At 44.1% G+C, this 13556-nt stretch overlaps 1 protein-coding gene across 1 annotated transcript in view; it reads right to left on the bottom strand.

Annotated features, from left to right (window-relative positions):
- LTBP1 (latent transforming growth factor beta binding protein 1) overlaps positions 1–13556 on the bottom strand; it is a 58211-nt gene that overhangs the window by 21181 nt on the left and 23474 nt on the right. The window contains exons 8-15 of the mRNA XM_078595974.1: positions 13421–13523; positions 4662–4739; positions 4144–4266; positions 2550–2711; positions 1906–2088; positions 1373–1395; positions 1082–1121; positions 420–518 (exon numbers count right to left, since the gene is read on the bottom strand). Coding sequence (XP_078452100.1) covers positions 420–518; positions 1082–1121; positions 1373–1395; positions 1906–2088; positions 2550–2711; positions 4144–4266; positions 4662–4739; positions 13421–13523 — 811 coding nt within the window. The remainder of the gene's footprint in view (positions 1–419; positions 519–1081; positions 1122–1372; positions 1396–1905; positions 2089–2549; positions 2712–4143; positions 4267–4661; positions 4740–13420; positions 13524–13556) is intronic.

A 13556-nucleotide genomic window follows, 5' to 3' on the forward strand; every position in this document is an offset into this window, starting at 1 on the left:
GGCAGGTCCAAATTCGTTACACAGAGCGCTAACCACTACACTAGCACTCCCTATGCACAAAAGATCCCCCCAGTATAGCCTTAACAGACTGTAGGGGCAAGTGCTGTTAGCGAGCACCTATAAAGGCCGGCACGGCACACAAGGGGGTGGGTGGCCAGCACCACGCCCGGCCGCCTTTGTCTCCCTAGTGGCGACGTTTACACATCGCACCAGGTACTCATTTGAGGCTGAGTTGACCTAGGGGAGGCCCAAGACCGGTTCAAATTATCGTCACTGGTGTTGGCCGTGAGCGGGAATCGAACCCAGGTTGTCAAGTTTGTAGTGCAGCGCGCTAACCGCTACACTACCGCTCCCCCCATACACGCACGCAGACACACAGACATACACAGACACACAGACACATGCATTCCCTCTTCCACCTGTGTCAGGCTCCTCGGGAGTAATGATGCTTAGTGCGTTTTTCTTCGTGGTCACCTCGGGGTCCACCTGCTTCGGTGCCACAGTTGAAATAAGCCGCTCTGATTGAAGAGATGGGCACGCACACACACACACAAATCAAAGTGCTGCCTCAAGGGATTCCGGGAAAAAGACGACCAGTTCTAGATTCTAAAAAGCTGATGACAACCAAGCACACAAATACACGTGACATCCTGTTAACAGATCTCTCTCTCATTGCTACACAAGAGTTACACACAAAAAAAAGTTATCCGCCGAGTGTTATCGCAAACTGTTGGGTAAGGTACATTTCCAGTGCAGCACGATTGCATGACGGATGCAGGATGCATATTTCTTCCCCGCTAAGCCACAGTTTGAGCCATAACACGTTCAGCAAAGCGTGAAGGCCCTGCCTGGATCAGCGAGTGTGAAAGGCTCTAAAAAGGCAGATTCTTTTGGAGGGGAAAGTATTTGGTGACCACGTTTCGCTCAGCACTCGCCGAGCAGACGTGCGCCTGACGGCACCCGTACGTCGCTGGCTATTTCATAGCTTGACGACATGGACCGGATGACAGCGCACAATGAGATTGCATTCCTGCAATGATGTGTAAACTTACAAGGAGCAAAATAACAAAAAATATCAAACCTTTCATTTGTATTGTGGGTTCACGCTGGGGTGGCGTTGTCTGAAAGCAAAGGCAAATTGTTATTGCATGAAAATGTTTAAGGCGCGCATATTTATAGGTAACATGAAAATCATGTTATATTAGCATTAAGATTTGCGCAAGCAATGATAATACATTCAAATTCCTATGTAAATCAGTCTCAAGAATGTGATGTGCATCTGGTCGGATATTTACTTTCCGACATTACCTTCACATCCAAACATCTCACATTTAATGTTTGTATGTAAATAAAATACTTTAAAAAATCTTACCATTGCTTCCCTACGTGGAACAGCTGCAAGACAAAAACACAGAAGCCTGCTGTTTTACAAATCATAACCTGCATTCTCGTTGCGGTGTGCTCTACGGAATTTAACTAAACTTGAACTAAACTATTATAGCTCCTTTTCAGAAGCGACCTGGCCCCAAACGACAACTCAACGAAGTGGCTTATCATATGGAAATATCAGCCAAATACTCGAAGGTTCTTAACCTTTGCTGCAGCCTTGCACCCCTTTGGTTCTCAATCGTAAAAACATGTTTAAAGTTAATAAATACACAGGTTTGATGAAACAAAGTAGTTGTACGTACGTGTTCACGATTAATTTTTGTTTCGATGATTTATCTCCAAAAAACATTGGCATGTCTCGCACCGCCAGAAAGGGCATCTCGCACCCACAAGGGGGTGGTCCCGTGCGCCCCAGGTTAAGAACCTAAATGTGGAGGGACCCTACGACGCATGACAATGCCGAGCCGTATTGTGTAATAGAAACATTCGCAAGGGGCAGAGGGGGGGGTGTCTCACGTGCGGTGAGAGGTGGAGCGGCGGGCGTGGGCCGGGTGGTCGGTGCCGGCAGTGGCGGTGCCTCGTTGGGAACCGTATCATCGGGCCGTGGAGGGTGCAGCCAGATGGTTTCCATGACGACAGGGTCGGGATTGCGGTGGTAGACCAGCCCCGGCCCCGCCGGGCAGATCTCAACGTAAGCATCTGTACATGCAGCATGGCAGAGGAAGTCAACGTAAAGGTTTAAGTGTCCCAGCCGTGGTTTGAAATCGATCTCGGGTGCGTGTGCACGAAATGCAGCATGTGGACCACTGTACTAACACTCCACCCGTCTTATCATAACCTGTTTTATTTATGATTTAGTTTCTGCATGTGGAGCGAAGCGGATTCATATTTTCAAACTGTTAGTCAACCTAATTTGAGGTGTTATAATGCGAACATTTTAGATTCAAACATTTACAAATTCACCCTCAGTCTTTGACACACTGAGACTTACTTTTTTCCCCTATCATAGGATATAAGACTTAATCCTTCTGAAACCGTCTTTCAATAGGCATCAAGACACCCACTTGCTCGTGCACTCGCAGCCGTGTGTGGCACGCTCCATGCGCATGTTTGCGCGTGTGTGTGCGTGCTCACACGCACACACACACACACGCACGCACCTGAGTTTTTGGCGGGACAACGCTGGCAGTCGGAGCCCCAGGCCACACCCACGGAGCAGCAGCACACGGGCCGCGACACGGGCACAGGCAGGGGGTGCTGGCAGCGGTGCTCCACCACCATGTGGAAACACAGCTCCTTCTCCTCCGCCAGCGCCTTGTTGGCTGGGCACAGGAAAGGGTGGTGGGGTTAGCACTCGGTAATTAAAAACCAGGGTAAATGTGAAATGTCACCGTGATGGATGTGGCAGGGCCAGTTACTAAATGTGCTACACGAAACGAGCAGCGTGGAGAGATGAATTCGAGTGCTTCAGGTTGTTTTTGGATAACGGCAAGTGTTGAAGACAAAGGAATCCTGTCGCAATTATGTCAGCGTCATTCACTGTTTATTGTCGTGGTTTTCTTCACGTAGTTTCACATCACGTCAAGGGCCATTTGATGGTGATGGTTAAAGCAGCTGCTTGTCCTGTGTGATGTTTGAGGTGTGCGCTTTGCTGATGGTTTCTCTGTAAAAGGCGCATTGTAAACAAACGAACTATTAACAATGGTTGCGAGCTTGTTAGCGGCTTAATATTCCCACTTCAGGCAATGACTTAAGTCACTACCATTACGACTAAAAATAATGTAGCGGTGAGTTATTTTCAAACCGCGACCAGTGTGAATGTCAACACTGACACGCATGCAAGTACACTAAGTAAAGTTATTTTTTTCACGAGATTATTGTTTATTTGTTTGTAAATTTTAAGGTGAAATGAATTAACCATTCACCGTAAACCTGAAGGAAAACTACAAATCAATCATTTTTGTTTATTTTGGAGTAAGTAAAACACACTTATGCATAATTATTATTTTCAAACATTTCATGATGGAGCACACCAATACATTTAGGAGTAAAAATCTTCCACGCTAAATGATGAAATTATGACTGCACTCGATCAAATTGTAGCCTAAATATACAAAACACTGGCCCCACTGTTTGTGGCTGAGATATACGTCCAAATACTCGACACGCCATCAATGTTACAAGTCAGCTTAAAGAGCCAAGTCAGAGGAGCTCATGCAATGAGAAAGACATTGAGATGTGTTTCAAGCGGTCTGAAAGTCCAAGTCAATCAAACGGCATTCATACATGTTGCATCCAACTTCCAGAAAGAAATTGAATATCGGACTGCCGTTCTTACACGAACAAACTCTCCCCCAAAAATATGAGCGAAACCTATGCAGTCTCACAGGAAACACAGTTTTTTAAAGCATATTCTTTACAATGAATATAAAAATTCCATAAATGTATTTACGGTTGTAGACAATTAATGGCGATGTCAATCATAACAGTGATGTCTCTTGAAAAAAAAGATTTGCGTTAATGTTCACATTATGAGGTGCCGTAAAAGCATGTTAAATTTGCTGGGCAATTCATTTTGAGAATCAGGTTAAAATATTAAATTTTAATATACACAAACTATGAAATGCCAATGTTTCAGCTTTTTTACTGTACGATGTTTGGAACATTATTTCAGATAGTGTGACGACTCGGACGATGGCACGTGTGCCTCCCCGTGAAGCCTCAACGAGCATGTGACCGCGAGCGCAGACTCACATATGCAGCGGTTAGTGGTGGAATCCAGGGTGAAGCCCGACTTGCAGATGCACCTGTAGCTGCCTTGGGTGTTGAGGCAGTCGGCATTGGGGCATGCGCCCTGGATCAGGCACTCGTTGATATCTAGAAGCACGGTGGGGAAGACAAGAGTGAACTTCCGGGCGCTTGGCTGTGAAGCAGCCCATCTGACGCTAGCTAATAAATCGGACCCAAGAGAAACACAGCTATCACGAGATAAGAATTTTCCATAAACTTCCAGCCAAGCCAATGAAAATGGTGTTGACCGGAATATCAATTATAGGAGTGAACATCTCCAGAACACATTCAAAGCAAATGACCACCTCTTTATCACAGGAAACACCAGATGATAAACTACGAACCGGACAGGTGATGCACACAGGTCTGCGACTAACACTGGCACCGCACTGCACCGCGAGCGTCGGTTATTTTGTCGGTGAGAGCGCTAGTCTGTGGCAAGAGCAGCGGGGGCAGTGTACGGCGCAGGCACGTGCGCTCACCTCGGCACTGGGTCGCACTCTCCCTCTTGAAGCCCTGTCTGCACTCGACCATGGCACTGCTCCCAGGCTGTGTCTGAACTGCGAAAAAAAATACAAAAGTCCAACATTTGAGGAAAAAAATTAAATCGTCCCTTCATTAGTCTTCCTTGCTATATCAAATCCAACAATTATACTTACCGTATGACAGTCAAAGCCAAAATGTCCCCTTGCACATAGGAGTGTATAGAATGTCGGCCATGAGACTGTGATGGTGCCACATTCCACATTACTATGACAGGGGGCAGGATAACTCAAAAACACGAAGCAACACTCGAATTCAAGCAGACTATATGTGCTAGAAGATAATTAAAGCAAGACATATTTCCTTGGTGTGTTTTTTTGCACAATCAAAATTAGTGAGCAGTATAATCGCAGCAGTGAACACTCTGAAGGGTTATTCTAAACTCAGGCCACTCAACAACATAGGAGAAAAAAATAGCAAAGTAACAAGGCGGTCGCTGAATTTTCCGTGATGATAATCACAGCTCTCTCTTTGCCAAAGACATTCCTTTCATTTATGTTTACTGTGGTAGGTTTAAAAGGGTGGTGGCTACAGACTTGGACGTGTGGTTGAAGCTGCCAGAGTGAGATTATCCAGCCCTTAAAACCAGGCTGGCCAATGCTTCGTGGAATGTGTGAAATTGCAAAGGTCTACCCACTCAAAACTTTTAAATCCTTAGAATATTCATTTGAAATAAATTCACCATTTGACATAGACCACCTATATATACACACTGCAGTAGGTGTTTTAACCATTTTTTATGTTAAAATATGCACAACAATTAGTACGGTTGGTTATGTACGGTGCGAGAGAAGTTCAACATACATACACATATGGTGATTGCATATGGGCATCACTAATAAAATAAGATCCATATAACTAATATATTACTAACTAGCTTTACTACCCGGCTTCGCCCGAGACTTGGATTCTTGTCTTGGATTAATACACGGCCTACGCGGAGGGTGGGGGTGGGATGCGTGACGTCAGCAGGCACACTGCGTGACGCAGCTGCATGCGTGTGACATCACATGTGACGTCACCGCTCACTTGCCGTGCAAAATATATCCATTATTGCGCCCTCCCCCCCGAAAATACAAAAGTCTATTTTTATACTTTTTGCATTGTGTACAGTCTGGAAGCTACCCACGTGCCAAATTTCAAGTTTGTTGAATGTTGGGAAATATGCTAAACATTTCGAACAGACACACATATTCACAAATTTCCCTTTTGTTATATTACTAGTATACAGTCATGAGCCATTCAGATGGCATCCGAGGCAGCAGTAACGTTCAGCTTGAGAAAATCTTTGATGAGTCCAGCACTTAAGGATTTAATAATGATCAACATTGAGAAGTCACAATATGTCCTGCAAGTGTTCCACTGAGCAGTTTTTTTTTGTCCAAGCTGTCCAATGCATGCACAGAGGGGGCAACAACCAGGATTTCCGAGTGCCCTTGCCTCTTTGCATAAGTAGATCTGCATGAATAGAGCCAAATCACGTCGCCGGTGCGTGCACGACGCTGCACTCTTGATTGGGGAATGCGTACCCTGCACCTGCAAACCCCACTGCTGCTTTACCGCATGGAAACTGGCAGAGCATTTTGTCTAAGTCACACGGGGGGGCCACTTAGCGCCCATCAATGCCTCCTTGCTCTGCCACCCATGGCTGTCAGGCACAGGCTACGACAGAGAGATGCGCCCCTTCCGCGTGTTGACTTTCCTCCTAGGACAGCAAGTGTGCGACTCCAGCGGTTTCCGAGCCATGCCACTGCTCCTGACCCACGCCTTTCGGCTACATCTGTCACACTGTCCTGTGAAGGACCGCCACCTCTGTGGTTCACACTTGCTAGGCTCTCAGTGTTTCGGAGAACACGAAGGAGAGCGCTGGAGGATTAACGCCTCTAATCGAGCCTGGAAACAGAGCCATGCATCTCGCTCGTACTTGACGCTTGCACCGCTAAGCGGGATCTGCCAACTAGGCTGAAGAAACATAATCGGCTTGATGAAATTGCATGCCTGTGGCAGGCAAATGACCTTCATGAGCTATGTAGCTCAGCAGTAAACGACAGAAAATACAGATATAAATGTATACTCGTGCTGGCTGTGGGTTCCAAAAGATGCATTCAGATAAACTGTTAGATGCCGAAATGGAGTGAAAAGTGCTGTCACTCCATTCTGCTCGTGTGGGACCGCATTGTCTTTGGCGCCACGCTCGTCAAAGTTTTCCGATGGCAAATTTCCTTTGGTAAATACCACTTGCCAGCCACAATGTTCTTTCTTTGTCAACAGGAAATATTATGATCGCAAGATGGCAAGTCCAATTGTCATCACTTGTGCACGGCAACATCCATTTTTAACCGACACGCAGCCAGAGCTGTCACCACTCATAGTTCGCATGGGGACATCATCTTCAAACTGAGGCTTGACAAGAGTCATGTGGCTTTTGCGGCCAAAACCATTCCACGCCTGCATTGCAGAGGCTCGTTCCTCTCTCTTGCCAGTTAAATCGGGAAACAAACACGACCGTCCAGTTATTGTCCCAGCAGCATGGAAACGTGCGACACGTTACCGAGTGACATTGCTACGCACACGGATCAAAGAAATGCAAGCACGGCCGCTTCGTATCACAACACACAAGTGAGAGAAGCAACCTTCCCCATGAGAATTGCATAATTTACCTTCTTAAAGAAAATAAATAACCCAACTTTTGAAGAGTGATGCCTTCTTAAGGTAACCATAACATTTCAAGAAGTAATCTATCTTACAACACTTCGGGGATATATCTCTTCATACTGTTCACTTTCTGGATTTCCAACCGTAATCTTTTTTTTCAACAGCCGTTGAAAAAAAAACAATCTTATTTTTGTTTGCAGTGAGGCCATCAGCGCACTGTGTGTACCTGACAGGAGACGGATGACTCAGAGATGATCCCACAACACACTGGAATGCTCTGAGTTACCTTATCACAAGGAGGTGCGCTACGGGGCAATAGGTTTGAGACTGTGACAGCAGGTGACAAAGCAAGCCAAAACTCGGCTCTTTTTCTTTTAGGGCATGTGTACGCGGAGGTGCGCTAATCCCAAACGTAAAAGCTCACAGAAGAGAAAGGCGGTGCACATTTTAGGATGGCCTTCAATGAAGAGGGTACGAACGCTGCACAAGTCCGAGCGTGAAAAGAGCTGTGAACTTTGGACCATCCATCACTGCTATGACTCCTGGAGGAAAACTTCTTCTTCTCTGGAAGGTCAAAGGTAAGTGTGCAACTCTGCATTCAATAAACCAGACGAGTTGTTATTGAACGCCATCTCGACACCATTTCAACGGGAAAGGCAGATAGAGGCATGCAGGATGATGGTGGCAGATTCCTCGTAGAAAATTATGCAGGTTTGAGGCAAGTGGGTACTTATCATAAAACATTCTAAAACATTCATCTTTTCTTTGCATTCTCTTTGAAATTCTGGAATGCAAACGTTGGAAAATCGTTGCAGGATAACTTCATAGCAGGGCCATGTAAAAAAACGCTTCATGAATTACACGATTGAGTTCTCCCGCTGACATTGTTGGGGTTATCCTTGTGGAGCCATAATTTGATGAGGATTTTATTTTTTTCTCAGCTCTCCAGGGTTCATGAATCACATTTACTTTGATAGAAAAGCCAAGCAGTTTTTCATGCCCGTCAGCAACACTACAAAAAAACCCACTCCAACTCTATAGGAACCTATATACTTCCATTGAATCTTGCGGGCATCATTAACCTCATAACTGTGGCCACCGCAGCCGTCGAATCAAAATGAGTGGACCTATTTACTAAATGTATACAAGCAGACATTAAATATATGATATTGAAGCCCAGAGACAAAACTGATTTTAAGAACTGCAGAACCATTCGCCTCATAACACATATATATAGATGGTTCATGAAGATAGTCGAGAATTTAACAATGATCGATTGAGAGAACAATCTCTCCTAAAGAAGAACCTGGTTTGAGAAAATGTGTTTGTACTATTGACCCCATATATACAAACAATCAAATTATAGAAAAGACCAATGAATATCAGCTAATATCATGCTGAGCTTATGTAAACTATAAAAGGGGATTTGGTGGAAACTGGGAAAAAAAGTGAAACTACTCCTGATCAAGTATAGATTAAAGTACAGTATTTTGTATCATAATCAATCATAATCCCAAATAGGAGCGCCTACTAAATGGGATCAATTTATTTATTAACTAGTTTCGCTAAACAATATGAAATACAGCACATGCTGGAACCTTAGTGCTGTAATGTATGTAGCTTGCTGCGTTTATAGATGGTGCCGGTTTGAAAACTGAAGTTCAATTCAACCACTGTCGCTGTAAGATGACTGTGGGGGAATAAAAAAAAAGTGCGTCATCTCCTGTAAAGTGAACAATACCCTGTGCCATTGGATGTAAAATTGTTCCATTGCATACTGATGCCAAAGTTCAAACCTTGCATTGACAATGACTAAAACAATATTGATGTGCCATTTCTACGTAATAAAAATATGCAGATAATTATCTGTGTGCATGTCAAAAATAATAAAATCGCGTCGTTGGGAAAAATATAGGGAACAAAGTAGTTAAGCAGACAGTCTCCTTCACATATCCATCTCTCCACAGAATAACAAAAATATTTTTTACACAACTCATGTTCTTCTGGGGATGTATAATTTCAGCGGCATCGATTCAGTACAAGCAAACTCTGAACGAGTTTTGACATGTACATATCTATCTGTCATTGCAACTCCTATTCGGCCACTCAACCAACTTCTAAGAATGAAATGTCTTTTAAGAGCTTAAGATAGGTAGTTTATGCAAACAAGGTCAAACTTACTAAAAACAAGATTGATCTGATCATTTGACTTATTAGCCTCAGTGCTGCTTATCGGTTATATCATATGCAATAACCCAGCGTACGTACAAGCCCCGTTTTAATATCACACAATTAATTGGGACAAATATGGGTGCTTTTGCAACCGTTAGATTTGCAAAACAATGTAATCTTTAACATTATTTGTACAGGGAATAAACTCCCGATAAGTAATGCATTACCATTGAATCTCTCCGCGTTACCCACTAGCCCTGTACAGTATATAAAAGGGTTATTTTAGACGCTCTACACATGTTGTGTAAACAACGAGACCTTGTCAAACTAAATTCCTTTGCGATCCATCTGTGCAGACGACACGCGCGTATGCCAATGCTTTCATTTCTTAGCGACATTCAATTACCAAATAGAATGGCCGTAACTCCTGCCAGCCTCGACTCTTTAAACAAAGTAAAGAGATGACATACAACTACAACTTTATGTCTCTAAATGAAAAGCATGTGCCTCTGCTCCAGCTGTTGTTTATGCGCTCGCAAACCATGTCTGTTTTTAATGTTAAACTGCAATTCTGCCACATATGGCCCAGCGGCCGTCCAGCTTGGCTCATAAACCGAACACGGGTTTATCTGTTGGCAATCGAACGCACGCAAGAATGACTGCATATCTTTACGAGTGTATATATAAAACTGCTGGCGCTTGTTAGCCAGAAACAAGGGCATAAAAACGTTTCTGATGAAATGGGAAACATAATAAGCCCTCCCCCTCCAGCACCTCCGTCTCAACCCCTTTTCGCACCAGAACTGGCTTTCTGACAAGACGACATCCCTTGCTGTGGTCTGGATGAAGCTGCGAGACAACCCTGGCTGTCATCATGCTGCCAATCAAGGGCTTGGCCCACCACCCCTCGACATAGGGAAATTTGGCCGCCTCTAAAAATGTCCACGCGAGACACATAATCAAATTGTGCACATTACACCAAGACAACGACGGCTGGCAGGTAAGCATTAAACACAACTTCCATATGCCTATCCATCTCTACGGGGGGATAACACGCGTAACGTTACCTTATAAGATCCTCACTGTAAAACACACACAAGTACAAGAAATGAGAACCAAATGTAAAGCTGTAATAGAGTTGTTCGTCGTGCAACCTGCTTGTGGATTCCTTCTCCATAAATCATCTACAGTGGAAACGTTAAGCGACCGTGGCTTACCGCCAGCACCGGCCGATTACCGTACATGACACACATTCACACACAATCCCTCCTCTCACGAGTGACACAAACCCTCCACCGGATAGCATTCACGTGCGGTGATCCAAGAAGTGCCCAAACATGGATGACAGTGGCCCACACAGCCACAGGACACCAACGCTGCGGCAGTCGATCAGTACGGCCTCGCACAATATATCCAAGTGCTAGGCACTGGTAAGTTGACTCAGCTGCGTGTTTCATAATCTCTATACATATATGTAATACTGCCCACTATGTTTTATGAAAGCACACGGGATTAATACAAATAAAAGTTGTAAGTAGAATCCCATTTTGTTTCCACAAGAAAAGAAAATTAAAAAAGATGTATCTGCACATGTATATACGTTTTAATTATTTACTTGTGGAAACGGAACTAGGGTCTCCTTACATATGGTATTACCATGAACGTTCTGCAGTCAAGCATACCGAGGTCACATTGTTGAATATAACCGACCAAGGGGAAAGTAGTCAAGGATTTTATGCAACTGAAAGCTGGTCTCCAGCCATACATACCACGGATACAGAAACACCGAAAGAGTGCAGTCAATAATTTACAGGCCTTTCCAATCCACTGCTGGATGAGGGCCTCCCATTGCTTCATCAGTCAAAGGGGATTGTTTAACCACACTACACGACTGAGCAGTTATGGGTGAGTGTGAAGGGGAGAAAGGCCCGGGGACCAGGCCACACTGAAGTTAGTCGTGGTCAAGAATCAAACGCAGGTAGCCAGGGACACTGCATGAATCATTGCACCACCCAATCCATATCCCCCCATATCGTTTTCATAAAGCTACATTCTGTATGGAGTGACATTCATGTCATAATGTATGGCTAAATACTGACAAAATGCTTCAACAAGTTACATTAGCCAAACCACAGGGTCAATTGTGTCACAATATCGATGAGCACTGATAAAATTACTATCTATAACATTTTTTAGTGTTCGCCCGCTGTTAACGTTTAATATTCTGCCTTTGAAACACTTGGACCACTCGACATGTGACATGTGTTTGCCGAGACTACCTATTAAGAAAGCGTCGTACCTCCTTGGGTTGTGTGTCCCCCCCCACCTCTCATCAACCAGGACACGTCGGGTACATGGGCCTGGCGGATATTCACGTGGAGTTGTGTCTTTTTGTCGCTCAACATTCTGCAGAATGGCCTTTGTTTTTGTGTACTGCAAAAATCTAATACAAATGTTCTTTTTTATAAAAAGGAAGGGTCGCACCCAGAGTGCGCACCTAGGAATTCAACATCAGACCTGGTGTGCCATGGACCTGACATAAAGCTACCAGCTGAAAGTCTTTTACTATTTTTTTTTAACTGTATAGCTCTTTTTCAGAAACGATCTGGCCACAAATCACAGCCCAACAAAGTGGCTTTTCATGTGGACATTTATAGCAGCCAAATACAAACGCATGTTTATAAATATGGAGGGAAAAACCGGAGGGCCCGTAGAAAAATCCACGCGACCACGGGGATAACATAGAGGCTTCAGGGTCGGGATCCAACCCGCGACATTCTGCATACCAAGCGAGGTAGTTACTGTGTGGCATGGTGCACTTCATGTGGATAAACTTGGCTGTGAGAGCGGTCCCACTTGTTGAATTTAAACATGTGTTGTTGATACAACTCTCACCATATTTTCCATTTGCAAAGCTATGCATGGGCAGGTATGTAATATGTGAGCCCTCTTGTGTGTCAGTCCTATATTGTGGCAATACGCAAAGAAAGGGTGCAAGACCTACAGTTAGTTTGTTTATGATATGATATGGAGTAACACTTTAGAACTTAAAAAAATCCTGTATTTGAAGCCGAAATTTCGTCTGAATTCCACACATGCATTGTGCAGGTGAACTCACAGAAAGGCAGGTCCAGACATGTGAAAAAACAGTCGGAAAGAAACGTGCAAAATTCCCAACATATACTTGGCATGGGATAAACATTTTCATCTGTAGCTGCTAAGAGAAAAGTGTTGCATTTATGATTGAATAAAACATTCTGACTTATAAATAAGAATACTGCATTTAACTGAAATGAATGCTAGTAATTGTTTAAGAAAATGTTTTCCTTTGTACCAAAAGGGAGGCTTTTGAGTATGAAAAGCAAGGGTTTGTTTAAAAAAAATGTTTTACCATTTCTCTAAAAAGCCTTTTGAACAAAAGTGTACACTTATGAAAGCGCTGTTACATAAACACGACTGGAGTATGAACAGGTAAGGCTCAAGACTTGGGCTGGAGATATACATTTAAAATGTTTGTGTTCGACAGAATGTGCAAAGGACATCAATTTAATGTTCTGCTTGTGAATAAATTAAGGTGCATCATCCCTTCCAAACTTCTGTCACACCTTCGATAATCACAAACTCTCGTCTGAGTGGTGAGAAAAAATCAAATCAAATGCAAAGTGCCAAGTGGTTAGCAACAAGCAGCACTAAGTATAATAGATGACAGATAATACCATGTCAAAACATGCCAAAACATGTGCAGCCCACCATACATTGAACATACTGACGAAAAGCACACATTGGTGTGGTTTTGCACAGTTGGTGAACAAGGGCGAGTGGGATGGACAGCGGCTGGGCAGGCCTGCACCAGTGCGGGGGAGGAGCTCACCGGCTGTGGCTGGACACTTGCTGCACTTATTGAAGCCCCAGGAGCTGCCCACACTACCGCAGCAGTCCTCCTGCTTGAGGAGGCCCGGCAGTGGTTTGCCGCACTGCAATAAAGCACAACCATCTCAGTGGGGGAG

Source organism: Lampetra planeri, chromosome 7, assembly GCF_965212315.1.
Source record: "Lampetra planeri chromosome 7, kcLamPlan1.2.h2, whole genome shotgun sequence".
In the NCBI taxonomy this organism is placed as follows: Eukaryota; Metazoa; Chordata; class Hyperoartia; order Petromyzontiformes; family Petromyzontidae; genus Lampetra; species Lampetra planeri.